We start from the raw sequence: 27117 nt of genomic DNA on the forward strand, positions 1-27117 counted from the left end.
AGTTTATGATTCTGTAACCATCACAAGAGATGCTTTAGATGTTTCCATCAATGTGAGGTTTCACCATTTATGAGCATATTATGACGAAAAAGAACATGATAAATGTATAGCTTCGAATGTTCTGTAATGGAAAAGAGATGTATTTTCAGAGAAGATGCCTTGATTGGAACGCAGGGCTGCACTCCGAGTGATCTGTTCACCCAGAAGATGGCCTATTGAAATGGCAGACTGTCTGTAAGAGACAGCTACGTGGTCTAGCCAGGGTGCTGTGTTGGTCACATCAGCACATACTAAGATTGGGTAAAACTGGTCAAGGCATGGATTGGGAACTGAGTAGAAACCAGTACAGTCATTGCAGGTCCCAGATTTGACTAGACTACCAGTCTGCACCAATTGCTGGAAAGACCTTCTAAGGGGACCAGGGCAGCCAGTGCACTTCTGTCCCCCAGGGTCACAGTGGAGCTGATCTCTGTTGTTGGCTGATAAATTCCTGCAAGCCCTGGGATGAGCAGGGAGCTGTGCTGTGGGTTTCAGCCAGCAAGCAGGCATATGTAACAGAAGTAAAACATAAACAGTAGTTTTGTGTTTCCATTGCAGCCTCTGGCTGCTCTATAATATTGAGAAACCTAGTTTTTAGGAGGCTGGGTATTCTTATTTTGCCACATATTTTCAGACATTTGGAAGTGAATCGGGATATATGTCTGTACTATAAACAGATGAAGAGCTAGGTTCTGTGACTGCTGAAATCCCAGCAAGGCTCCAAGTGTCAGTCTGAAGGTAATTACAGGGCAAAGGATGGCTTTCTGCTTCTGGTTGTGATGTGGGAAGAGGGTTTTCTGTCTGAAGTTTTGTTAGTACACACGACATCAGATTGCTTCATCCCAAACTGTTTTGCATTGGTTGTTTTTGTCAAACAGAAAGATCCTTCTAAGACTTTTAGAGTAATATTTTGTATGGAGAATTCTCTAACATGGTCCTGTGGAAAGCTTTACCTTCCACCTAACTGAAAGTTGATATGATTTGCTTTTTTGCTTTAGCTTGACATACGAGATTTTTCCTCGCAACCAGCACAGTACTGAATCTCTGTGAGCTATGTAGCTAGGGCAGACACTTTGCTGATTAAACCCAAAGATTTTGTGTATGCTACTGCTGATTGTAAGTGGTGCCTGCTGTAGCCTGCTCAAACAGCAACAAGGAAGCGGGTTCTAAATCTGTGGCTGTAGTAACCACAGCACAATATCCAATAGTACATTGGATATTTTATTCTTTTATTCTGCACACCATATAGCTAGATGCTTCTAACCAAGCATTTTCCTTTAACTTAAGTTATTGAATCCAAAATTAAACATTTACACTGCAAAGGTCTACTTTTTCTTTGCTTGTTGGACATGGAAAAATGTGACTTGATTGAAAATTGTATTTCTCATATGAAACAATTACCTTGATTTCTGTTTTAACGTGTATACAAATGAGTATGAAATTCCCTTTTTTGTTCTGTTAGAAATAGGGTTGACATAATAAAGTAAAAGCATTGTAAAAAGGAGAAGTGTATGAAATACATTTACATTATTGTTCTCCTTCCTGGTATAGCTCATCTGAAAATGAACATGTGACCACAGGAAAATGTTTTGTACTATGGTTAGAACCACTTACAAAAAAAACCACTCAATACAAAAATATATGTAATTTGTAAGTCTTTTCCTTGCACTTTTTATCCTAATTTAACAGAATGTAATTATTTATAAGAAAGCTAAAATAGAAATACATTTATGAAGCATAAAGAACTGGACACTTCATTCTCAGTGTGTCACCTGTCATTGATGGTATTGCACAGTCTGGGAAAAGGAGGAAGCAAGTTTGTCGTTCAGAACAGTAATTTTCTAACCTTTAGGGTAGATTTAACCGTATTTTGGAACATACTTACTCAGCTGTTATACAAAATGTTTTAATGTGCATCTTTAATTTTTTTGATGTTCTACTTAAAAAATTATATCTTAAAACTTCTGCTTTCCTTTCCTGTTTTTCCTAGGGTCAGCGTCTTTTTGAAAAATTGCTTGAACTGGCATCCCGAAATATTGAGATAAAACTAGTGAGCGATATCCTGCCCGTGGAATCAAAAGTATTAAACGACTTGAAAACAAAGGGTAAGACCAAGGTCTTTATGTTGTTATGCTATTGACTGCTACGTAATGTTTCTTTTACTTTAAATGCAGACTCAAATGACATACATAAAATGCAAACTGTTGTTGAGCAGTGTTGTCCAATAATTCTTTAGCTCTCTTTGGTGCATTGCTATCAAAAATCTGAAACTTTTACAACTCTCACTGTAGCTGAAGTAGAGGCTTGCACTTTGCAAGTGGTTAAAAATGTGGTGTGGTGTTTAGATAGATTTTTAAAGCCATTATAGCCATATTAATAGTAGGCAATGTAACCTGAGATATTGCTGTTACATCCTGTGGGACGAGATAGTTTCCTCTTTTTAAGCAATAGCAAAATAATTTAGTAAACTAACATGTCTCTGCTACTGATGATTCTGAAGCACTGGAAAATACTGTCAGTCAGCTTTAGCTAACTGGCATAGGTTTCTGTGCTACAGGTATTTCTCAGGTGCCTACTTTCTTAATGATTGTTTGGAAGTTCAAAATCCCGAACCAAAGAGGGATTACATGCTGACACTACATGACTAAACTTGCTTTATGTAAAACTGTGTGGAAAAACAGCAAAGAGCGTTTAAATGCTAAAAGAAATTAGAATACCTAAAGAGTTCTAACAATCTCACACACATTTCTCCTGAATAATAACACATTAATTATTCTATATAATCTGATAAAAGTATGATTTTTAGGGATAGGATATATCTTTAAATGGCAGAAAGAACCTCTGTATTTTGACAACAATCATTTTTGACAGAGATTTATCTAATATATGGATCACAAAGGGAATTCTAAAAAAATAAATTAAGCGGTTGCTACTTGTACCAGCACCATAACATAACATGTTTTTGTGTGGTAAAGAACAAAGAACACACTTTTCCAACAGAAGTTAATCTTAATTTAACTTCTTTGTAATCTCCTGACCAAGAAAGTAAAAGAAAATTACTAGACGAAGTCCTGGTTCATTAGAGATTACCTTTTGATCAAAACTGACACGTTATTTCAATGTAATAACCGTGGAGACATATCACTTCATGACACTGCCTATTCCAGGACTTTGATTATTTCTGTTACATGACCAAAAATGATACTCATCCTTTGATAACCAGTGAGTATGTATCAGCTTTGACAGACATCTGTGAAGTAAGGAATTATGTTTTTCTGATGTGTTGAAAAAGAAATGTATGTTTTAAGAGCAACACCGATGAAACCGTCTTTGAAAAACTGGTTTCATTTCCCTGTGGCTCTAGCGTCCCAAGTTTCCCCCAGTCACACACAATTAGAGGTAGAACCTGTAAATTTATATTGATGTACCTGGCAATAGATAATTTAGATGCCATTTATTTAGAATACAAAGTATCAAAAGCTATCCCCTTTCCAAAAAAAAGAAAAAAGAGAGAGATGAGCTAAAATTTTAACCAGGGAAGGGAACTGTGCTTGTCATTAGTACTTCTGTCAGTTTGTGGGAGATAATCAGTCCTGTGAGCTTTTTGAACAAGTAAATAAAACATAAGCTTATACTATTTTATTACCTTTGGTTTCCCTTATGTCTTATTCAGATTCCTGAGACAGGAAATTTTAGAGTATTCAAATGAAGGGATCAATATATTTGAGTGCTCTGAGCTACAAAGAATCAAAGTCACTTCTCTGTAGTAATTCTTGTGAGTTTTGCTGCCATCCTCTTTGATCTTTGTAATTATAGGCCAACTGTTGGCCTTTTCCAAAGATAAATATTAGGACTTCCTGCTTTTCTCACTGTGAATGATTTTTTTTATTCCATGTTTCAGTTTGTTTATGTCTACAAATTCAGATATTTCTGTTAGAATGTCCTGATTATGATGTAGTGATTGCCAGCTCTGTTCTCTTGCATTTAGGTTGGTTTGGTTTTTTTATTCCCATTAAAACTGGTTAAATTTTTATTCAGTTCTGCATTCCTGAACAGAGAGAACTTAGTTTTAACATGCCACTTTCAATTAGAATATCAGATTTAATTGTCTTCATTTTATGTTGAAATGAGCAGACCTTGTATGAACAGATGACTCATGGTTCGTCTCACATGGTGTGTCCTGCTTGTGTCAAGTAGAAGTTCACTGGTATGCTAGCTATGCTACTCCAATTTCCAGTAGTTCAATAATAAGAATAACGCAGTGGGCGGAAAATATATCTGTATTAGCTTTTTTCACATCTGCTGGAGAAACAAGGACAGTTACCTGCTACCGTCATCTTAGCTGATGGCAAACATGTCATTACACTCTACTATGATATGCTGGAGGGTTCATCTACTAAAATTATTAATCTCTTTTCTCGTGAGGATCTGGCCAGCTGCATCCTTAGAAATTAGTCAGAATTGATTCCTGAAAGGGAACTGTGACTCATCTTTTGGACACACATATTCATGAAGATAAATATTTTTTCCCCTGCAACCGGTCAGATTTATCTTAGAAAGTATGTTATGCACCTTTTAACTAATTATTTTCTCCAGTGAGAAAGAAAGCAGGACATCAATAGCTCTGCCAAATTTTGAAGCTTCTCAAGATGGATAGCCAGAATACATTTGGCTGAATTAGACCCAAAGTCCCTCTTGTGGCATGTCTGAATTGGGCAGAGGAGGGTCCAAGCCCTACTCCATGGTCAAATGGAGCTGGTTGTCCCTAAGCAGCAAATATGCTTGGAGCCCAAGCCACAGGCAGTAGTGTGGAGAGAAAGCACATACAAAACTCGTTGGGCTCTGGGAGTTTCACATATTCATGAGCCCGTCTTCCCCTTGCTAGGTAAGCACAGGCTAGCCTCGTCCTTCTAAAGCAGGTTGTATGCAATAGTCAGAACATGCTCTGTTGCATCTCAGCACGGATATTGAGACTATATCTGCCAGCCAGATTATTCTATCAGGTATTTCACTTTTCTAGACAGACATGAGTGGAGTCCCCGTGGCTCTTCTCCCCATTTCTGATCTCCTGCAGAAAGCAGCTTTGGTAGAACTTCCCAACCCACGAGCGCATCCTAGTCCTCCTCGCACATCCCTCCTGTCCCGCAGCCCCCTTGCTGGCTAACAGGAGAAAGTTGAACTCCGACTTCAGATTTGAGCTGACGGGGTAAGATAAAGCACATCTTACATGGACAGGAGAGCAAAACTGACCTGTCATAGAATAAAATAAAATGAGTAATTTACAGAGCGATGAGCGATGTCAGTACAGAAATCTGAGCTAGCCAGGAACCTGCAGGTTTTGTCACTACCTTTGAGCCTTTATTTGTCACGTTTTTGTGCTCCTGACTCACTTGAGCTAGCTGTAAAGCAGGATAGTTTGGTGACAGAAGCAGTCTGGCAGCATCAGAGTGAAACAGATTGATTTACTGTGCCCACACACCTAGAGCTGTGGTGATAGGAACCTCTGGGTGCTGGGATAATGTACATTTGCTAATAATTGTTGCAGTGTGGGAGTGTTATTTCGTAGCAAAAATAAGCATTTGGAAATGAGGAAATACTAGCCCCCAGAACATATATTTATGATAGATTTTAATTACATTATCCAATGCTATCTTTTAAATGGAATACCTAACTGGTGCTTGCTATAATCTTACCACATTAGTTAATCAGAAGGCTTTTCCATTGTATTGAATGAGAATACATCAAACATTTAATGCCTGAGGGAGATGATGCTCATTCAGGGGATATTATTTCTGTTAGTAATGGGCAGAATCTTTTTTTATCTTCGTATTTAATGCATGTCTCCAGGCTTTCTTTATTGCACATCTGCCAGATCCTGCACTGAATATAGAATGATTTATTTCCTCATAGGCTTTTCCATGGTGCTGCTTGCTGTGGTATCTGAGTGCTCTGCAAATACAGTATTAATGAATTTCTTTTTACATCACTGTTAGGAGAGGTTGGTTGATGCTGTCTCTCAGGGACAACTAGCAATTATTAATTCCAGCACAGGCACCAGAAGTCATATTTGAGCATTTGTTTTTTTTATAGTTGTAATTAAAAAAAAAAAGTCTAAACTGAAAAAAATGACCACATGTATGTTCTCCCAGCTAATATTGTCAAAATTATTACTAAACAGGCTACAAACTATGATGCTGTTTTTATAGTACCTTTAATAATATGCAGTGCTAGGGTGAAGTCTTGATTCTCTTTAGTTAATGTTAAAGCAACATTTCACTTTCACCTGTGTATACAAATAGTATGCATATATGTGTATGACTGTCTTGTGAAAGGTAGGTCTGCCTGTATGCAAAATGTGGCTCACTGTGGAAACAAACATGTTCTTTATCCTTCATGTGCTGTGACAGTGGCTTATTAATGCTTGTTTTCAAGGTTATTGTTTTAGCCTTTTCTCAGCTGTGCTTCAGTGTACTAGATTGAAACATTTCTTGTAACCCTCCCACTCCTTGCACATAATTATGTACCACTCTTTGTTCCTCAGTAACATTTGAATGGTATTGTCTCCAATTAGCAGGTTGTTGTATCATTTCTTACGTGTACAGAATCCAAATCCCTTGCTAATTACAATATTATTTTAGCTGGCAGTGTTAATGCTTTTTAAGACATGCCAATGGATTTCCTTCCTTCAGTTTATATTGCTTCATTCCTTTTCTTTTTGCTTTTTTTCCCTTTTATGAGTCGTTTCTCAAATATTTGCAAGGAATTTGTTTTGTTTTGTGAATGCTGGCTCCAATAGATATGGAGAGAGGAGTCTGTCCATATCACAAATGTGATTAAAAAATCAGATAATTTAGCTTACAGCTATTAAATGTTACTGATGAAACTGAAGAATAATATGAAGTCTCTGTGCTAACGCAGGCTCTAATCATTAGATCATATGTACAATTCTGAGTCACTGAGCAGTTTGTGCACATTTGCCCAGGATTATTCTCTCTCCTAACCAGATGCAACCAAATTAGAAAAACAGAAAAGTTATATTATTGTGGGGAGACAAAGAAATCAGTAGAAAGTAGAACTCTGTAAGCTTTTTGAGCTTTTATTTGTGCACTTTTGGATTGCAAACACTAACAGATACCATTCTGTGACAAATCAGTCTGTCTGGGCAGCTGCATGATCCCAGCCTCCTCTTTGCCATCCTCACCATATGTTGTCCCTACCTTCTTTCTTGCACCAGTGATCATGTGGCAAAACAGTTCAGGGGGATGGTTTGGCTACAGACTGCTTTGTTTTGTTGGCTGGCTTAATTCTAATTTGCATTCAGTTTCTGCATTGCTCAGTGTATGATCTCACAGGCATAAATGATGGGTACAACACAGAGATAGGAAACATGTGGCTGGGGTTGGCCATGGAGGCAGGACCACTGGAACCTGGTTTTGCTAGGCTTATTCTGCCAGTTCATGTAATTTCTAGGGATTTTTAGTGTTTAGGGGTTTGTTTTGTTTTGTTTTGTTTTGTTTTTCCTTTACTTCTGTTTTAATGAAATTGTTTCACAATGGACAGCAGTAGTGAATATGATATATATCAGATGAAATGTGTTTAAAGCTGTATTCTGTCTGCTTCTGTTGGCATAGTTAAGGTCCAGAGTAGTTTGAGAGCTGTCAGGCTTGTGGGATGTGAATTCTTTTCTACCTTCAGCCACAATCGCATTCCCTTTCTCTATTCCTAGTTGTGAGGGAATGGGAAGAAGACTTCATAATTTTAACATATTATATAGAACGACTGAAAAAATTGTATTATGTTGTAGAAGAGATGGAGAATGTTTGATAACGTCAGCCCAGTTTCTTCTTTTGAAACAAGCTGTCAGTTAAGCACTTTTTTTTAACCTAGAGCCTTTGTGTACTGCAAGCCTTAGGAATGTGGAGTCCTCCATTTCATAGAAACACAGAGTCATTCAGGTTGGAAAAGACCTCTAAGATCATCTAGTCCAACCTTAAATTGGGAGAAACTTAATTTAGGAGAAACTAAATTTTTTCTTTTGAAAAGATAAAGCTATAGGAGTTAGGTTGCCACATCCTGATGTGCTCCTGTAAGTGTAAAAATGTTGGGGTTGGTGGGGAAAAGGGGAGGTTGGGGTTTTGTGAAAGTGGATGGTATGGTAAACTATGATGAAATTAACTTACATTCAGCCCAGAATATTTGGTTTCGGTATCAGAGAAAGTGTTCCAAATAAGTAGACAGTGGATTTTAATCAGATTATGAAAGAGAAATCATAGGAAATTTTAAGACAGAAGTAGACAGGCCTCTGTGTGGAGTGGCCTTATGAGTATTCAGCTCTGGTGCATTGGAAAGGTCCAGATTGGTTTAAAGACTGTTTTTAATCCTTCCAAATGATTATAGAAACTATAACCTAAGCGTATCTATTTAAATAAGACTTTAATCTATCTTCATGTGAAAATAATGCTGGGAATAAACGTAAAAAACATTGCAAAGACTTAAAAGGAAAATACACTCCATTTGTACAGTGGGATGCTGGAATCCTGAATTTGGGTCTTGAAGAGATTTCTGCTTGCCCTGATGGCCAGTTGTACAATGTATCATAAAATTAACAACAGCTGACAGATGCATGCTCCATAGGAGTGTAAAGAGCGTTTTTAAGAGCTCTGAAGTTCAGTTGATGGTTATATGTAAGGCACTGAACGGAGTTGTAGCTCCACTGCTTTCTTCATCAGTCTTTCCCAGGCCAGGTTCTGTAAGACTGCGAGGAAGGGTGTTGGAGATAAGTTTCTGCTCTTTTAAAATTTAGAACCAAAAATAGACTCATTTTGTCTTTGATTTTTCAGGAACTAGTAAGCAGGATCCTTTGAGAGGACCAGGGGTTAGTCCTCCTGAAGGAAACAAGTAATTTGATCTGAGTTTCATAGTGTTAAACAATGATGGTTCAGTTTCACATTGGAAATTCAAGTATTCAAGTATCTACCTAACACTAACATGCAGAAACTCCTGTTAAGCTGTTTTTTTGTTTGTTTTGGGGTGGTGGTGGTAAACACCTTTCTGTTTCAGTACCTGAACTCCTTTGCCTCAGTTTATGTTGCTAAATGTGCACGTGTCCACTGAAGTCTTGATAGGAAGGAAATGTTCAACATTGGTTTTATGCCTAAATCCCATGAGGACTCATAAGACGTGTTTCTCATTTGTTTCAGCTGGGGAGCTAGATCCTGCAGTGTAAGGTAAGCCAAGCCATGTCCAACCTTATAAATCATGAATGAAAAAAGAGGGTGGGTAAAATTTTTATTACATCTTAGAGTCACATGTAGGCAAACAGAATGTTTTTGACATAGAACATCTGCCTGAATTCTGGAATACGTTCAAAATCCTGCTCCTTCTGAAGGTTTCCAAATTTTCAGCTTGAAGGAGTTACTTACCTTACCAGACACGTGACAGAAATAAGATTGTGTAAGCTAGTATGGAAGATCTTTAACCCTAAAATAGGGTTTATGATAACGAAGGTTTGGAAATTGTAGAGGGTATTCTGTACAGGAGCTCCATGGATCCTTCCTATTTGAGCTCTAACAGTTTGCAGAAATTCTTCTAATTTCTGTCTCCATTTAAACATGACTCTGTAGTAGTCAAACATTTATTTGAGATGGAAGAAACTGGCCTTCCAGTCCTTGCTCTGCTTCTGCTCCTTCTGCTGCCCACTGATATTTTTTGAAGGAAAAGTCTCACCCTTATTTGTGAAATAATTATTTTAAGCTTCTGATTGTAGGACAGTATTTTGAAACTTGATTGAAGAATGAGTCCTTCTGTGCAGTTCTGAATGAGGTGTTGAGGTAAATGGCACAGTTTCTATTGACATTGCCTACTATTTAGTTTAAATGTCTTTTACCTCAAAAAAGTAAGGTGCTTTACTCCAGTTTTTATTACAGTTCTGTAGAAAACAGTGGCTATTCTGGGAATAAAACTTCTGTTGGACATACAGATATCCTGAAAATAGGCACCATAATAGATTGTGATGTGAAAGAGATAGTTTCCTCTTATGAGTCTGGAACCCACCCACTTTAAGAAGGTTTAGGCATGATCTGCCTTACAAAATTCTCTAGCATTAGAAAATTAGCAGTATGAGGCTGTCACATGCATAACTAATAGAGAGAAAACAAAATGTTTTAATTTAAATTCTGGAAGCCGCTAGGGTCTTGGGTTGTACTGGCTTGTTTTGGAAAGAGGGAGAGTGGGAAAAAGGTTCACTTTTATGCCAAAAACTCTTTGTGCCCCCAAGAGCCAGACATGCAAGTGACAAATTCTAATTCTAAGGTCTACAGCACCTGTGTCTGTAGACTTCCCTTAGAAATGAACGCCTTTGCTGAGAGGAATGGTTGTGTTCCCAGAGACAGCATCCTCCCATTGGTAGTGTGTACTTTTGCATTATATAATACCAATCATTTGCTTTCCGGTATCTGTAGCCATTGTTTAAAAGAACCATAGTTAATACTATTGTATCTAACTTGATGAATTAAGATTAGATGTACTCTAAAGCATTTTTAAAATGCTAGGTGTTTAGTAGAAATAATTTAATTCTTTGGCTTGAAAAGTTTTGATTGAAAAAGTCTTTCACAGTTGATCAGTATTTTGGTAGATATTTGCAGTTTGCAAATTCCTTTGCATTTGAGTCTGTTACTAATGCATATGCATTCACAGATTTGGCAGAAATGGGTGCACTTGTGTTTTGTAAGTTCCAGAATAGCTACTAGTGTTGGTAATCCAGCCCTCTTGTGAACAGCCAAATTGTTTTTGTCTAGTAGTAACTAGTCAGGTCCAACATAGCAGGTTCACCCCACAGGGAATAATTCCAAATCTTGTTTGATAGTTTGCATACTGGAATGGATTATTTTTGCATGGCAGTAGTTGGTTTGAGTCAGTGACACTTTTTAGTACAGAGGAGCCAATAACGGGTGGTATTAGCAGAAATTAGTTATGACATTTTAACAACATATGGATAGCATGCAAGTACCTACCTACTGTTACTGGAAGAACTGGTAAGAGCTGCCAGGACTGCTTGAGGTCAGAAAACATTTATTAGGTAGCTGTGCTTCCTTTGCAGAAATGTTGGTACCCCATAATTTCTCATGGTTGCAAAAGCACTAACACTATCTCATCCTGAAAAGAGCTGAAAACCAATGGTGTTTTTATAGGGGTTCAAAGAAAGCCGGTTAATTTATTGTTGATGAGTTTTCTTTTGTCCATTCATATAGTTCACGTATGTTTCTTATCCACTTGAAGCCTGACTGACTTCCTAGAACTGTCTTAGTCAATTGCTGCAGTCTTGCTGGTATGATTAGCTCTGTTTCTGATTGCTACTGTTTGTGAGCATTCTTCAGCTTTCCCAGTGATGCTGAAATTTTGGTCTCTCACTTCATTCAAGTTTTTGATGTCATCTAGACTATAATGCAACTACAAATGTGGTCAGCTCTGGAAAGAGCCCAGTCTGAAGTGGCATGACACTGACACTTGGATCTCTGAAGTTGTGTATGTGTTTTTAAGTTCTTTTCACTTCTTTGCAGCTTAGTTTAATCCATACAATACTTCTGCTTTGAACCTGCAATTAAAATACTATTCAGAGTTATACCAGAAGTCATCAGAAGTATCTAAGAGCAGTAATAAATGTCCAAACTAAGCTGCTGCTGCACCATTTAGTTTTCCTTTAATGAACATTCTGGAAAAGCTACTCATATGCTACTAATTTTTGGTTGCTGCATACAGTAAGGTTGTACCATAAAGTAAACCCATGTGACCAAATCCTTCTGTCTTACACAGCATTAGTTAATAAGATTTATCTCTGTAACAAGAAGTTGCCACTATTATACTACTACTGATCTTTCTAGTAATCTTCTGCATCACTTTTAAAATTAATCTTAGGCTTCTACTGCACTATGGTATTTTATGAATTTTTACACAGCCTAATGGTTGGGAATTAGATTACATTAAGCTTGATCTAGAGTAATTCATCTGGAAGAAAACTTCCCAGAATGATATCTCTGCATTACTCTTCATCATTTCCATCTCTCGTTGCACACCCTTATAGAGTGATTGTCTCTAATGCTTGAACTTGAGAACAGAGTGCATTCAGCATCTTTTCTGTCCTTCAGGTAGAATATTAACTAAATATCATGTGAAAATATAAGTCTTTATGTACTGCAGAAATTGATAGTCACTTCTATGACTCAAAACAAAACAGATCCCACTTTCTGGTGCTTTTAATCTAAGTAGCTATGTTTGCGTAAAGTGATGGGAAAAATACCAGTAAAGTTATAGGAGTGTATAATATCTGTACTAAGCTTCAAAGTTGTGTCAACAGGGTATTATTAAGATTGCAATGACTGGCTTTCAAAAATGAGATTTTGTAAGCAAACGGTCACAAAGCAACTGTTTTCAGCCATCAGACAATGGCAGCAGACTGAAGGTCTGTCTTCTGTCTTGCTGGAGTCATAAGAACCATACACTTATAAAAAGAGCATAACAAAACCAATTGGAGTATGATATTTCCATTACCCTGTATATTCTTTTAGCAATTCGTAGATTAGGAACTCCCTTGTGATGGAATTTAGCAATTTGTTGTGGTGTTTGATCTTCAACAATCGCATTTGAATCTGTGCATGTTTTTGTCATCTACAAAACACTACACACAAGTACCAATGTATTCTGCAGCTTCAGTATCCATTGTTCTTCACAATCTTTTCAACTTGTTTTTTTTTAACTTGGAAGAGTTTATTTCCTTTCCTTTCCCCTCCCCTTTTTATTTATGTTATGTTACGTTATTTTATTTTATTTTGCTCTCTTGAACTCAAATCTACTTATTGAAGGATGCCATTTCCTAATATTCTTCTTTAGCCTGGTTTCAAACTGTACTTACATCATCTCTTGGGAGAGGTGGGTTTTGGTAATAATACGTTTACAACTGAGTCTCTATTAAAATGTTTTCAAGTATTGCCAGGAAGCCGGTAAAGATTTTTCTCTTTGGTGGCTGATTTCCTCTTAGTGTATATTCTTGTGTTCTGAAGATCTTCTTTCTGAAAATAGGTATTACCAGAAGGGGCTTAAGGGATGCAGCGTTATAAAGACACTGAGTTTTAGTGTAGTCATCCTTACAGAGGCTTTTTGGTAGTTGCAGCTTGAATCAATACTATGCATTCCTCAAAATAAATCAGGAGTTGCTACTCAGTTGGTGCATTCTCTAATATGAACATGAAACAGTCACTTATGGTATGTAAAATATATCCTCTGCATCCTGACCTTTTGTGCCATTAAACTGTTTGCGCTATGATGCAGAATTTAGGTGAATGTGATACACTTCTTCCCACTGAACCCTATAAAATTCATTGTGCAGAGGTACTTATGCTCATGTAAGTATCCGTATAGTATTTTATTTTGCTATCATCTTCATTGTGTAGTCTCATCTTTTGCTTAATGAGCACTCGTCAAGACCTAATCTGCAGACAAATTTATTTCCTTTTTTTTCTTGTGATGTTAACACTGAAATAAGAGTGCTTCATGAATATTCAAGAATAGATGTTCATCATTCTCACAGAAAGTGGAGGAATAGCTTAGTTCCCATTTTACAGATGAAGAAATGACACAGAGACAAGTGCCAAGACGTCCACTTATTTTGATGCCAATTTGTGACACAATCTGTTGATTATTTTTTTTCCAGAGTATTTATCATTGCGTAGCACTTAGTGCACATCAATGTCATTGTGAATAAGACTAGATAGACCCTAGGGGCTCAAATTAAGTCCTCAGAAATTGAGATTTGTGCCTGCCCTGCCCTGACTTCTCTCATACAGAGCAGCTTTGTGGAACATCAGCTGTGGGATCCAAACATTCAGGGTAGTTTTAAGCCACTTAAAATATGAGACTATCTTTTTTTTCATTTTTTTCCCCTCCTCTTAAAACCTAGCCTTATTTGCTCCATTTTGCCCATTTTGCCTTTTGCACCACACGAGAGAGGTCCTACAGCAGCAGTCTGCTTTATTCCAAGGCCCTCCCTAGCAGAACCATCTCCTGTGCATCATAGGACCCTGTTGATGTCTGGTACTGCTTTCAGTTTGATCTCTCATTGGTTTTGTGCAGAAGTTGCCTGCTTGCCTGTGCATTCATTATACTTCACGTCAATAGTCAGTCATGGTCACCTTCAAGTCTTTAACATTTCCATTTTACACACATTTTATAGTCCAAATCTACTTGATTTCCCCTTCTGTCTTTTCTCTATTCTGTCATCCCTCAGGCTTCCCCGGCAGGGTGTCCAGCTAGCAACTTCAGATGGGCCTCTGAAGTGATGGCAGTGCTTTCTACTGACTTTTAGAGTGAGTGCCTTGACGGTATTGGCATCGAGTTCATGATGTGACTGTTGGGACTAGAGCTGTACATGTTGCCTTCTGGCCCCACTCTCATAGGGACCCTAGTGTAAGCAAAGTCCTACAGGCCTGGTGCTCTGTTAGTTGAATAATATAATAGGATCTTTAATTCTGTCCTTCACAGATGGTTGCAGATGTTTACAATGAAGAAATTAGATGATACTTCTGATCTAATCCTGCAGGACACCAAACTCCTCTGTGATTTCAGTGTGCTGTCACTTAAATATTGATGGTACATTGCACGTGTCCTTTGCTCAACTAATAACATAGAATGTGTGGAGTTGTGGCTTCCTTTTATTTTGCTTTCTACATTTTAAATAGGCTGTTTGGTTGAAAGTCAATCTGTGTTAAAAAGCTGCTAACTGACAAGCTATTGATTTGTATCCCTTGTGTATTTCCCCAGAGACAAAGCATTGTTTCCCTACATCCTTTTTAGTTTTCCTCAGTTCATTGTGTGGATTTTTCTGCTTGTGGAACTAAGGAGTGTCAATTTGTCTGTAAAATTTCTCCATTTTCATGTATGAAGCATCTGTGTAACCAAAACAGAATGCTGAAGCCCTCACAAATGCATTCAACAAGATGGCCAGAGCAATAGTAAATCAAGCATGAGTCACTTCAGTCAGTTCCAGCAGAGCTGCAGTGTCTATCTGCATATGCTTCTATAAAAGAAGAGGCTATAAAAATGCCTTGTTCTATTAAGAACCTTAGACCCAGGTTCAGTTGTTGTTTGGAATAGGAAAGCCAAAAAAAAAAAAAAAAACAATTCCCAGAGCCCTAAACTGTAAGCAATCTTCTTTGTATACCTTTGGGTTGTATATCATGAGTTAATACCTGCAGGACATGCAAAATAAAATAAGGACCAAACTGGGCACCCAAAACTGTGAATACCCTTAAAACTCCAAGAAAAATATTATTTTCATTCCTTTTTTTTTTTTTTTTAAAGGCTTGGAGAATATATCATGCTGCATATGTAGTTAGAGAAAAAAAATGTTTCTCAACTAATTGGAGAGTGGGGGAGTGTATGAATAACTGAATGAATATATGTGATACATGAAACAGTGAATTAGTAGGCAAGGGCAAGAGTGAAATGATAAACTGAGCCTGAAGTGGGAGAGAGGGAGGAAGAATGACATTGAGGGAAAGTAGTGGGGGAAATGAAATAACAGGTAGATCTATGAGGAATGAATCAGATGAAAGAGAAGGGCAGAAACAGAAAAGTGAGTAATTAATTAGGAAAACATCAGAAAAGAATACTGGTAAAAGGCCAGGCATGTTCTTGGTGGGCTTGTGACAAAGTAGATGAAAGCAGAGAAAAATAATTGGAATTGAGATAGGAATGATCTGGAAAAAAAAATTAGAAAAGTCAAAGGCTGACTTGGCAGGGTAATAGGACAGAATCAAAGGAAAGAGTTGGGGAAAGATGCTGCTAGAGAAGTGAGAAGTAGTAGAAGGAAATGACTGTGCCACTGGCAGACCCAGGTTGGTTGGTTCTGGCTGTGCCTCTTCTTTCCTTGTACAGCCATGGCCAGGTCAGCCTGTTCTTCTGGCTTTTTGTAGCCTGGACATAATATTCCAGAGCTGTTCAGGCCATAAGTTAATGCAGGTGCAGGAAGACAATTCTATTATGAAGGTATTGTAAAAAATAAAAACCAGTGAGCTAGGACCAAATAATACTGCCCTCTGAGGAGGCACAGTCTGTCCTCCCTTACCTTCTTGCCAGCCCTGCAGCATACTTTCTCACCTTCTAGAACTGGGATTTCTCTTTTGTGGGAAGGAGACTGACAAAAGCCAAAGCAGAACTGCAGATGTCTGAGGACCACATCTTGTCAGCAATTGCACAAGTGTTGTTATTACTAGTCAACATTTAGAAGTGACTGATGCTAATACTGAAGGGTTTAGAGTATATAAATGTCAGAATGAAATGACGTTGATAAAGTCAGAGATAAATAGTTGCTGCATTTTTTTAAGGGATTTAACCCTGAAATATTCATTCATAGAGGGCTGTGATTCTCATTCTTCATGAAAAAAATGTTCCTGCGTTCTAGGATGTTTCATCTAGGAAGTGTATGAATCAATCTAGTTCTTCATAATGCTAATCCAAGTAAAAAGTCTTTGAAAGTGGAGGGGAGCAGTGTGTGAGTTTACTAATCCCTTTATTGTATTTAAAATAACTTTCTTTTATAGCAAAAACTTATGCAATTATAATTAGGCAAAGAGAAAAAGCCACAATCCAACTTTAGTAATGCCTTTACTGATAGTGTAATAGTCTTCCTTTAAGTGGTAATGTGCTTTGTCGCCTGAATCAGCTAAGTAAGAAAATTACGTTTCCCAATCTGTAAAGCAATCACATTTATAGCTTCATCTAGTAAATGAACAGCCTACTCTCCAGTAATGGAGAACAAAAAAATGTGGAAATTAAAATTATATATATATTCTGTCAAACTTTGTTGTACACTTGTTGTCTTACAGACTTTACTGAATCATAAGACTCACAAAACAGATTTATATTCAGAAAATGTAATTTAAATTACCATTTTTCTAGAAAAATGCTGAGTTCTGCTAAGGGAAAAGAATTGAACTGATCATCAGTTCTCTTACTATTCAAAGTTTTATTTAAAAATCTATGATTATTGATATGAAATACCTTAAGTAGCTCTAAAAGAAGTAAAAATCTGAAAAATACTGATTCTGATGTCAGTGTCACATCTGTGCAAAATGTAAGGATGTCTCTCATGCTTGCTGCATCATGCAGCAAAGCCCCTTAACAAAGGCATGAATATAATTCTAATGTAATTATTAGAGGGCAAGGAAAAACTGTTTGGATCTTTAGAAGATACTCTGAATTCTTTTGCATTAAGACTTTTTTTTTTTTTCCTTTTACAAATAGCCTAAAATCAGAGTCCTAAACTTTGTCCCAGCCAGTAAGGGTTTCTCTAGCAGATACAGTACAGAAATCACTGGCTTCAGGGCAGCAAGTCCAGGTGGGAAAGTGCAGAGTTGAAGCATGTCAGCTTTCCTGACTTATTTCATATAATGAATTGTACGGTTGGCTGCTAGCATTTTGTGGGGTAGTTGTGTATCAAAAATATACTGGGTGGCAGCCTGTGCCTTCCAAAGGCATGGTTGTAACATGTATGTGCCTTAATTAAGAGTAGAATAGACGCTTTCTGGTGGAAAATGTAGTGTGGAAAATGTAGTATGTAAAATTCTAAATTAACAACTAAAAATCTTACCTAAAAAATCAAGTACACACCACAGGATTTAAGAAAACAAAGGGAGAAGAAAGGAAAGAACTATTACAGTGCAAATGATAATAAAAGTCAAAAAAAGCTTCACGGGTTATTAATAAAAATGTTTTACGTGGTGTTAAGAAGGTTGTTTTACTTTTAAAATTAATGTGGTGATATATCCTGCATTGGAGTAAGGTACTTCAGGCTTCAATTCCCGTTTCCAAATACTGTTTTGTTAATGTATATAGGGCTTCACTGTGTTTCGTGGTTTTCCTTACGGAATCTCAGTGCTTTATGGCCTTACGGAATGAGAAAGACGTGAGTGTCCTCTGGAAACTGGATTTCTGTCTTTGGAAGGACCAGAGGTCTAGAGTCCTACGAGTTCTTTCCATATTTGCAGTCCAAAATTCAGTGCATAGCTTAGTTAAACATGCATGTATGTGATTAATCAGCTGAGCTACTTGCTATCTGTCGGGAAGCTTGAGTGGAGCGTGCCTGTGCTGTATCTGTTCTGCAGGTGAAGAGGAGACCTCTTATTTCCCTGTAATCGTATTTGGCATGGTTTGCCCACCCTGTATTAAGATGGACCTACAGTGTTTTGTTCAGTGAATCAGAAATTGTGTTTAGTTGCTATGAGTAAGTTTTACAAAGAAATGTTGTCAGGCATCTCTTACGTCTCTCCTGTGACATGGGGCAGGAAGCATTTTGGTTATTTGTTGGATTTTCTGCTGAGTAAATCGAAAGGGCACAGCAGTCAGTGCAAAATGCGTTCACATGGGTGAGAGCTGTAATGCTCTGATGCTGAACTCTGTCTACAGCAGGGTACTTAGCTCAGAAATTGGTATTTTGATTACGTGGACTAGCACCAAAGGCCGACATTTGAAATCGTGGGAGCCAGTGTCTGGATGTGTTTGGGTATATGTTGCCTTGGGAACTAACTAGCTCCCAAGATGTCACTGAAGTTAAACAAGGAATTGAAAGAAATTAATTCTGACCTTTCCTTTGTTCTCAAGGATTTGCCGTCCCGCATACCATGAGCAAACTGCACACATGCAGATCCCCTGATGGGTCTTTTCTGGATCTTCTCTCTTGCTGTGAAACCCTGCTGTAAGCACGTGCGAAACATTGTTGCAAGCAAATGCCATTACTGCCCTCATATCTCCTTTGTTTGCATGATGCAAATGGTTATGCGAGATGAAAGGCAAACACATACTAGGATTTGGAACTGAGGCTGAGATTACATGGACGTATCTTTAAATGGCAGCACTGGCCTAAGCAGTTCCTGCATCTTGTTGCACCCAACCACAAGCCACTCATACTTGTGCTGTGCCTTCAGTTGTGTCACCATAGCCAGGTGGTGAGTTGGACTGATTGTGAATAGTTCTTCATTTGAAATAACCTTTTTTTTTCTTAACTGATTTTTTAACCTGGGTCTGTTTTCTGATCAGGTTCATTCCTTGAATGCCCAAAAAGCTACCCAGGAGGAGGAGGTGGTGGAGGAAAGAAGAGTCACTGAACATGAGATCTGTTCATGCCAATATTATTGCTAATTTAAAAAAAAAAAAAAAGTAACCATGCCAGTTGTAATTCTGTAATACTCTATTTTCAAACAAGGAGTTGGGTTTTGAAATGCTCCATTTGTCCCTATTTCTCCTCCTTCCTGCTCACTCCTGCCCCTATGTTCAGCTCTTGGCTTCCCCAGCTGGGTGGATAGAGCAGTTTCTGGAGCTGTTCTGGTTCACAGAAATGATTTTAATGCACTAAATGGGTGCAAAACAAAGCAAAAACTACTGGTGATTGTGGAGGATGTTTGCTGTCCCCAGTCACACTGGCCAGAGCCTGACGGTGTGTTACGGTCTGCTGGGGAGGGAAGGGAACCAGGCGAGGAGCTGGCTCGGTGCCTGAAGAGAGGGGGCTGGGAAGTCAGCTGGCAGTGACAGAGACCTCCCTCTTCCCACACCCGCAACTCCACAGGGAGATCCCTGGCTGCAGCCCATCTGCTCAGGGAAGTGCTCCCCGAGCTGCCTTTCCTCCAAGCTACAGCCAGGCTTGGACAAGTGAGCTGGCTAGGGAGCGTGCCAGTGGAGCCGAGCAGTGGCAGCGTGCAGGGAGCAGAGTGCTTTCTGCATGTTCCCCTTGAGCCATCCACGCCACAGCCCTGAGCCTGTCAGCCTGTCCAGTTCAACTCCAGAGACTGCTGCAGGCACCTGCATCTCTCCAGCGATGTCCCAGAGGGGCCCACAGAGCTGCAGCCGGAGATCCCTCTCCTGTGCACTGATTTCCTCAAAGCTGTCCTTGTATCGGTGACCACACATGATGTAAAGGAAAGCAGTAACAACCCAGTAATTTTTCATGAACATGACTCCATCAGAAACAGCGTCGTCTTATACAGACAGCATTAGCTTTGGGGCCTTGTATTGTTTTGAGAAGCTGCGTGTGCACATAGGGTATGGCTGGCTGTATGTTGGGAGTGAGTGGGAATTTCATACCGAAGGAAGGCGTTTTTGTCCAGCATACAGTTTGAGTGCTACACTTTAGGGCAGGCAATATAAGCTCAAGGTGGTATGGACACTATTTCTATTAGGAAGGCTCTTTGGGTATTGGTTGATCTTGTAAGAGAACACAGTTTCTTTGAGTACCTATGATTTCATTTTTGTATGTGTGTGTGGCAGTTGCATATGGAGTTGTTAAAGTATTTATGCTTTTTTTTTTATTAGTATGAAATTGAGGTGATGAACAGCACCCAGAGTACAAATAATACGGTGAATGAATAACAACACCCAGAGTGGTAGGATCAGTCTTGTGAAGAGGAGGAGGCGGGGGGAAGATGAGGAATGGAGGAGAGTGTAAGCAAAACAGCCAATTCATAGTGAAGGTATTACCATCAGAGATTTCCCTAAAAGTCCTTGAGTATTTTCTCTTCAAAGTCTGAATCATTAATCCTTCTGGGGCCAGGCAGACTTTTAAATTGCATTTTAAATCCAATATTCCATAAAGAGCAAGAAATAGTAAATATTCTAGTTTGCCTTTTAATCATTCCGAGACATAGTAAAAATAACTGTGTTGTCAAGTTGTGCATTCCTCTGCTTTTGTACTTGTCCTCCTCTGAGTGCTGGCAGGTCACGCTAATGGAGCTTCTGGAACAACTCCAGACTTTCTGCAATCAGCTAAGAAAAGAGCATAAAAGTTCCTGGGGAGATGATCCTCTGCCTCGGTCACTTGTGTCTGTCCAGCATGGGGCAGGTACTCTGCCACTTGGCAGGGTATGGAACACTCTGGATTTCTGTCTCAGTAAAATGAAACTTATTTTTATTTGTAAGTGTACATTGTAGTAAGTTTTGCATCTGAAAGCAAATAAGTAAAATGGAAGCATCTACTGCAAAATGTAAGGAAAGAGGTGTTCACTCTGAAAATGTATACATCCATATATGTGTGTGTACTCACATTCATATTTCCTAGTGAGCAAATTTTTTTAATAAGTTTGGGATTTAGGGATAATAAAGGATCGTTTGCTGATCTTTGAGTTAGCACATGATATTGCGCTATTTTTGCAATACAAATATTACCTGCATCTGTGTTGCTCTGAAGACTCAGTATAGCTGCAGGAGTGGAGCTGGTGCATGGCACCACGGTAAGTGCAGCACGTGCTGCCTCCCACCAGCGTAGTAGCCTCCCAGAGAGGCTGTGCAAGGTGCCCGAGTGTGTGTACTCTTGTGAGCTCAAGGGTTCACGGTCTGGACAAGGTAAGCCTGCTCGTGACTTCAGCTTGAGGCCACTGTCCAAAATGTATAGATCAAAATGTGTATACTTGTGTGCCAAGAGACTGTCAGCAGCAGGGTGAAACAAATAGGCCATGGCTCAGGTTCTCAGATTCCTTTTTAAAGGTCATATTACTTGGAGTGTTTGCTTGGGAATACACAGAATTAGGAGAGGACAAAAAAAAAAGTGCCATGAGCAAAGGATAGGCACATGATGATGAGTGAAGGGACAGCAAGAATGGGGTAAGCCGAGGAGAGCAGCTGTTTCTGCTGTGGCCAGTTTGGTGATAATGTGATATGGGGAATGGTGGCTGAAGGATGAGCAGGGGATTGGATGTGTTGCAGGGGCATTGGTCAGGTACAAACTGCAAATATACAAGAGAGCTATAAACAGCATTGCTTTCACTGACCATACTCATTTTGTGTACTAGAGCTTCCTTGCATCCTGCTCTCCCTCCTCCTTTGGGAGCCCTCTACAATCTTCCCACATCCCCTGCCTACCAACAGCTCTGTGCTGCTCCCCCTTCCCATTGCCTGCTGTGCTCCCATGGCCTGCACATAACAGGCCCTGTTTTCCCAAGATGGAGAAGTATTAAAAAGCCCCTGTTCATCTCCTCCATCTTTATAACTCCCCTTTGTCTAGCAGGGGGCAGTTGGGCCCAGCCTGTCTCCACAGCCCGTTCTCCTGGGGCTTTGCTGTCCCAGCATGTGCCATCAGGCTTTGCATCCCTCTCCGCTGCCTGTCTGCTGCAGCACAGCTCCCTCCTGTCAGGGCTGATGTCAGGGCTCTCTCTCATCACTGCTCTGCCTGTTGTGAATCATTCTTCACTGTTGCTGCAGCTTCCCAGATACCTCTGCCTTGTTCTCATCTCAGTCCATAAATCCTTCCCCCTTCCCATCTTTCTTTGTCTAGTTTTAAAAAGTTTTAAAAAGACTTATAGCGAGAGTAAGAGAATTGTGAAGACAGAAGGCCAATTTTAGCCGTGGTACAAGCAAAGGAAGCTTCTGTTCCTTGGGCGTTATGTTTGCTAACTCCACTGCAAGTTTAGCCTGGAACTGGCGCTGCTGAAAACTGTTGCGGGCAGAATTTGCATGTTTGCTTTCAAGGCAGCTGTGATAATAGCAGCCTAAGCAGTTGCTCTTTCTCGGTCTTCTTTACAAAAAAAGTTTTACTGTATCCACCAGAGAGGTGATTTGGCTCAGTGACATTGCCTCTGTACCAGGACAAGCTGGTACTATTCCAGGCTGCACACAGACATGGGATCAGAGGCTCCTGGTGAACCTCCTGCAGTCGGCCTCATAGACGTGGCTCTGGAGGCCCAGCAGCAGCCCCGTGAGCCCCGGCCTGCTGCAGCTTCCGGGGCAGAAGTCTCCCGGTTTGTGTAGCCACCTGGTGACCTTGCCACAGCGGTAGTAAAATCCCCAGCTAGCATATGCTGTAACACAGATGCACCAAGATGTGCTTCTGGATGACACAAGGTTTTTCCTAATAGAGCACCTGTACGATAAGCCCCTGATTAAAGTCTCCCGCTAACAGCTTAGAGTGTTTGGACTCAAGTATGCAGAAAAAGTCCTGGCCTTAAGCTCCTGTTTAGAAGTCAAGCCTGCCCTGTGGCCTTGATAACATTGTTAGTGTTATCAAGTTACCTGGGGGCAGGCAGCTATACCAAACAGCACTTCGCAACGCTAGAAATGGTAAATCACATTTTCTTGTGCCGTGCTTCTGCTTTGGGATTCCTTTGGGAAATGGATGAAAGGCCAGTCTTTTTGAAGTACTCCTGTTGCCTTCTGTATTATTTCTCCCCCCTTGAGAGGCAGAGCAAGAGGCCGAGCAGCAGCCTGGCACCCCTCAGAGACCACATTCCCCCCACACGGCCTGAGAAGGCCCAGGCTCCCAAGGCCAGGGTCCTGCTGTGTGCCCCAGCCTGCATCAGCCATCACCCTGTTAGAGGATGCAAACCTCTCTGCCTAGAAGTAGTACTCAGAGAAATGTCTGTCACTTCAAGCACGCTTTGATCCCTGCAGTATTCTTTCTTCCTGTGAGAAATGGGCACTCTGGCCCAGCCTTTACAGTGCACGATTTTGTGGGATAGGCAAATCCACTCAGGTTTTGAGTGACAGCACTGGTTTTCTCTAAGCTCTTATCCTGCACTTTAATGTTCAGTGAACCAAAATTGTTGGATTTATTTTCTAAGAGTCTGGCATCTACATCAGCAATCAAACCTACAAATTGTGCCTTCTGGTTGAACTCACTAGACCCCCAGCTTTGTGTAATTGAGACTGCAGCATGATAAAGAGTTCTGTTATGGCTTCACATATTGATCAGTCCAATTTAATTTCCTCATGGGAACTGGACCACGCTAGGGATGATGGATTGTGTTGAAGGCCTGACAAGCCTATTTTAACAAAACATCTCAAGAGCTTCTAGAACAGAGGCAGTTATCAATACTGATGCATGTTTCCTTTCATCAAAAGTTAAGGGCTCATTAATAGGCTATGCAGCAGCTGCTCCCTGCAACACACAACTTTTTTATTTTTTTTTTAAATTAACTTGGAGATACTGTTTCCTCAGCCTTATGAGTTGGCTGTTTCCAAAAGGAAAAGAAATTGGGTTCCAGGTTTTGTTTTTAATGGTATGTATGCTAGCAGTATCACCTGCACTGCTATAATCACTATTTTGCTAATTGAAGCCTAGATTATATTTTAGAGTGATAGTCCTCTCCCACCAGTTATGCCAATATGTGAACTGCTCCCAAACCCTGGGGTCTTATACCTAGAATTTTATGTCAGGTTACTGAAGATGTCTGCTATTTTTAATGTTAATATTGTTGGTAAAATAGTTTCCTGTTGTAACTTTGGCAATCAACATTTTTATTCAGCATTGAATATTTCAAAAATATTTTAAATGTTTTTATTTTAGGCTCTCAGTTGTGAGAAGAAAGGTCATTGTTGGTGCAGACAGTTTTACCTTTCCTATATGAAAATGCTAACACTTCATTTATAATCTATTTGCTGTAGGTGTGTTGTGGGTGTTAAATTCCTACTGCTGTTTAATGTTGCAAATTGGATGTATGCAAAGAAAATATGATCAAGGCAAACTGCTATGTTAAACTTGATTTTTAAACACAGTTTTCAGGTAATCAGCTAGAAGTTCAGCACCTTACAGAACAGTTTTCTTCAGCTAGTAGGAGGAGTTGCTTTTGTTTATTCATAAGAAAACAATTTAAACCATTTTAACACCTGCTATAGTGTTTTCTGGTTTCTTTACCAGTTCACGCGCATTATCTCATTAATTAGCACAGTTCTACTCATTAATGCATGGATTGAAAACAGCAACACATTCAAAGGAGTAACGCTTTGTTTCCAACCTTTCCTTTGTTTCCAAGCTAGATGAATGTGGTTAGATGATGCCTGTAAAAAATGGGAAATGTAGCTGGGTAGCATGAAATGTAACTGTAGTGACCATGAGCCAAACTGTTTCTTGCTTAAAGTCCTGTGTTGCAAGTTTGGTGCCTTACTATATCTATTTTTTTCCTGATGCTTGAACTTCTGGAATCATTCATTCAAGAGAGATTTGTAATTTTAATAATAGTAATAATAATAACAATAAAAATAATAATGATAATGAAAAGGAATATTTATCACTGGCAATTACAGCTTAAAATTGAGTCAAATATTTCTTAGAAGGTCAGAAATAAGAAGTTAAATAAAAAATATTTTAGTTCCTGAAGTATACTGGAATTCTAACGTTGTGATTCATATTCAGACATTATTGGAATTCGTGATACTGATGATCACATGAATGTTTAATGGGAGATAGCTGCCCTCCAGTCTGCTTTACTGTCACTTCTCTTCCCCACTTACTGTGACAACTAAAAAGAGATTGGGTTACTTTAAATTACCTTCAGCAATAATTAATTCAGATTAATCACCTAATCTTACAAACACTGGAGCACTGAAAGAAAAATAATGATGTGAGATATCCCATGAATTCATCTAATATTGAATATATTCTGTGTTTAGTGCTGCAAACATACTGATGGGGCTGATTCAGACATTTTTACTCATGTGATGGAGCCAACAGCTTTTAACCCTGCAAGTAGGTCCTTTGATTTCAGCAGACTTTAATCCTTAAGAAAACCATTCAATACAAAGTGGCAGGCTCAGAGTCACAGATGAGTACCATTGAGCATAGCTTCAGCATACTTCAGGTCTCTGTTTCTTTCCTCACTCCTTAATATTCCCTGTGGGGTCCTCTCATCGATGTCTGTTCCATGCGGTAACCCACTGCAGGCTTTGTGCTCAGAGCATTGCACAGGGCAAGGGAAAAGAGTTTGCTTTTCAGGTTGGGGATATAGTTGGGTTTTATAGCTCAGAGGTCATTATAATATGTAACAGGTTAGAGTTACAGCATAGACCTTTAAAAAGGGTTTTAGGAGCATACAGTGCTTGAAAAAATAGCAATTACGTGATTCTAAAAAGGGAGGTAAATAAGCAAAGAGAATAACACATGGGGATGTTCCCTACACCTGTTTTTCTGGAATATACGTTAATTAAGGTCTGAAATAGTGGGGCAGTAAGACTGTCTATCATTGACTTTAAGCCTTAATTATATGTTTAATTATGTCCCGTTGTAGCTTTGATAGCTGAGACCCTGAAATGTGAAGTTTCTTTTCTTTAATGTCTGTAACTTCTGTACTTCTAAACAGTACTTTTTGTTGTTGTGTCTGTAAATCTCTAGGTGCTGAAGTGCTGTATATGAACATGTCAGCATATAATGAAGGTCGCCTTCAGTCATCTTTCTGGATTGTTGATAAACAGCATGTGTACATTGGGAGTGCCAGCCTAGACTGGAGATCACTGGGACAGGTAATTTAATTGAAAAAGTGCTCCTATACCCTTTGAGCGTATAATAAGGAAAAAAGTATTGTTTTGAAGCCAACAAGTGGAGATGTAGAGCTTTCTTTTTCTGATAGTTTGCTGGCAGAGAGACTGCCAGAGTTTTGATGACTCTTCTGTCTTCTCACAAGTGTATTACTATAAATGTTACTTCTTCTCATTGAAATACCTATCCTCAACGGTTATGCTTTGTGTTAATTTAAAAAAAATATATATTTATTGCCTTTATTGATTTCAGTGATGATTGTGTTGTTTCAAGGTTGTAAGTTCTGGTTTTCTTATTTAAAAAAAATGATAATTTTGAACAAACTGCTAAAGAAACTCCCTGATAGTGCCATGAGAATGACCAAGTCCCTCTCATCTGCCATTTAAATAAGAAAAAGCAAAATTCAGAAGGAATTACAAGGGGATAGTACATAATATCCTGAAATACCCACCACAGCTGGGGAGGGATAGATTTATGGGCACAGAAAGTCAATAGCATAAGGCTATTGAAGATTGTATCTATTAAAATTCTGTATTTTAATTCTGTCATAAGCAAGAGAGTTTAGGGATGTACAGTAAGGCCTCTTACCAACCACCAGTGCTGAGGACTCTCTACAGTCTAATGCCATTTTGAAGAAGTAATTCATCCATGATGATTATTTGTCTTTTCGGAGGTATCTTTTTTTCCCCCAGCAGTCTCAGGATTGTTAAAGGCTGTAATAGTCAGTGGTATGGAGCAAAAATGACCATGTGAGACTGCTGTTGGTCATATTCAGGGCGTGGAGCCTGTACTTTTAG

The 27117-nt window shown here is 39.1% G+C and overlaps 1 protein-coding gene across 31 annotated transcripts in view; it reads left to right on the forward strand.

Annotated features, from left to right (window-relative positions):
- The window catches only part of PLD5 (phospholipase D family member 5), a 175484-nt gene that overhangs the window by 111007 nt on the left and 37360 nt on the right, over positions 1–27117 (forward strand). For 27 of the 31 annotated variants that reach the window (XM_080585154.1, XM_080585169.1, XM_080585156.1 and 24 more), the window contains 2 exons: positions 2030–2144; positions 26177–26304. In XM_080585154.1, the coding sequence (XP_080441280.1) occupies positions 2030–2144; positions 26177–26304 (243 nt within the window). Of the gene's footprint in view, positions 1–2029; positions 2145–9239; positions 9267–25458; positions 25535–26176; positions 26305–27117 lie in introns of all 31 variants that reach the window. The other 4 variants (XM_080585162.1, XM_080585163.1, XM_080585167.1 and 1 more) reach the window with 3 other exon arrangements.

Source organism: Anser brachyrhynchus (assembly GCF_964034855.1).
Source record: "Anser brachyrhynchus genome assembly, chromosome: 3".
NCBI lineage: Eukaryota > Metazoa > Chordata > Aves > Anseriformes > Anatidae > Anser > Anser brachyrhynchus.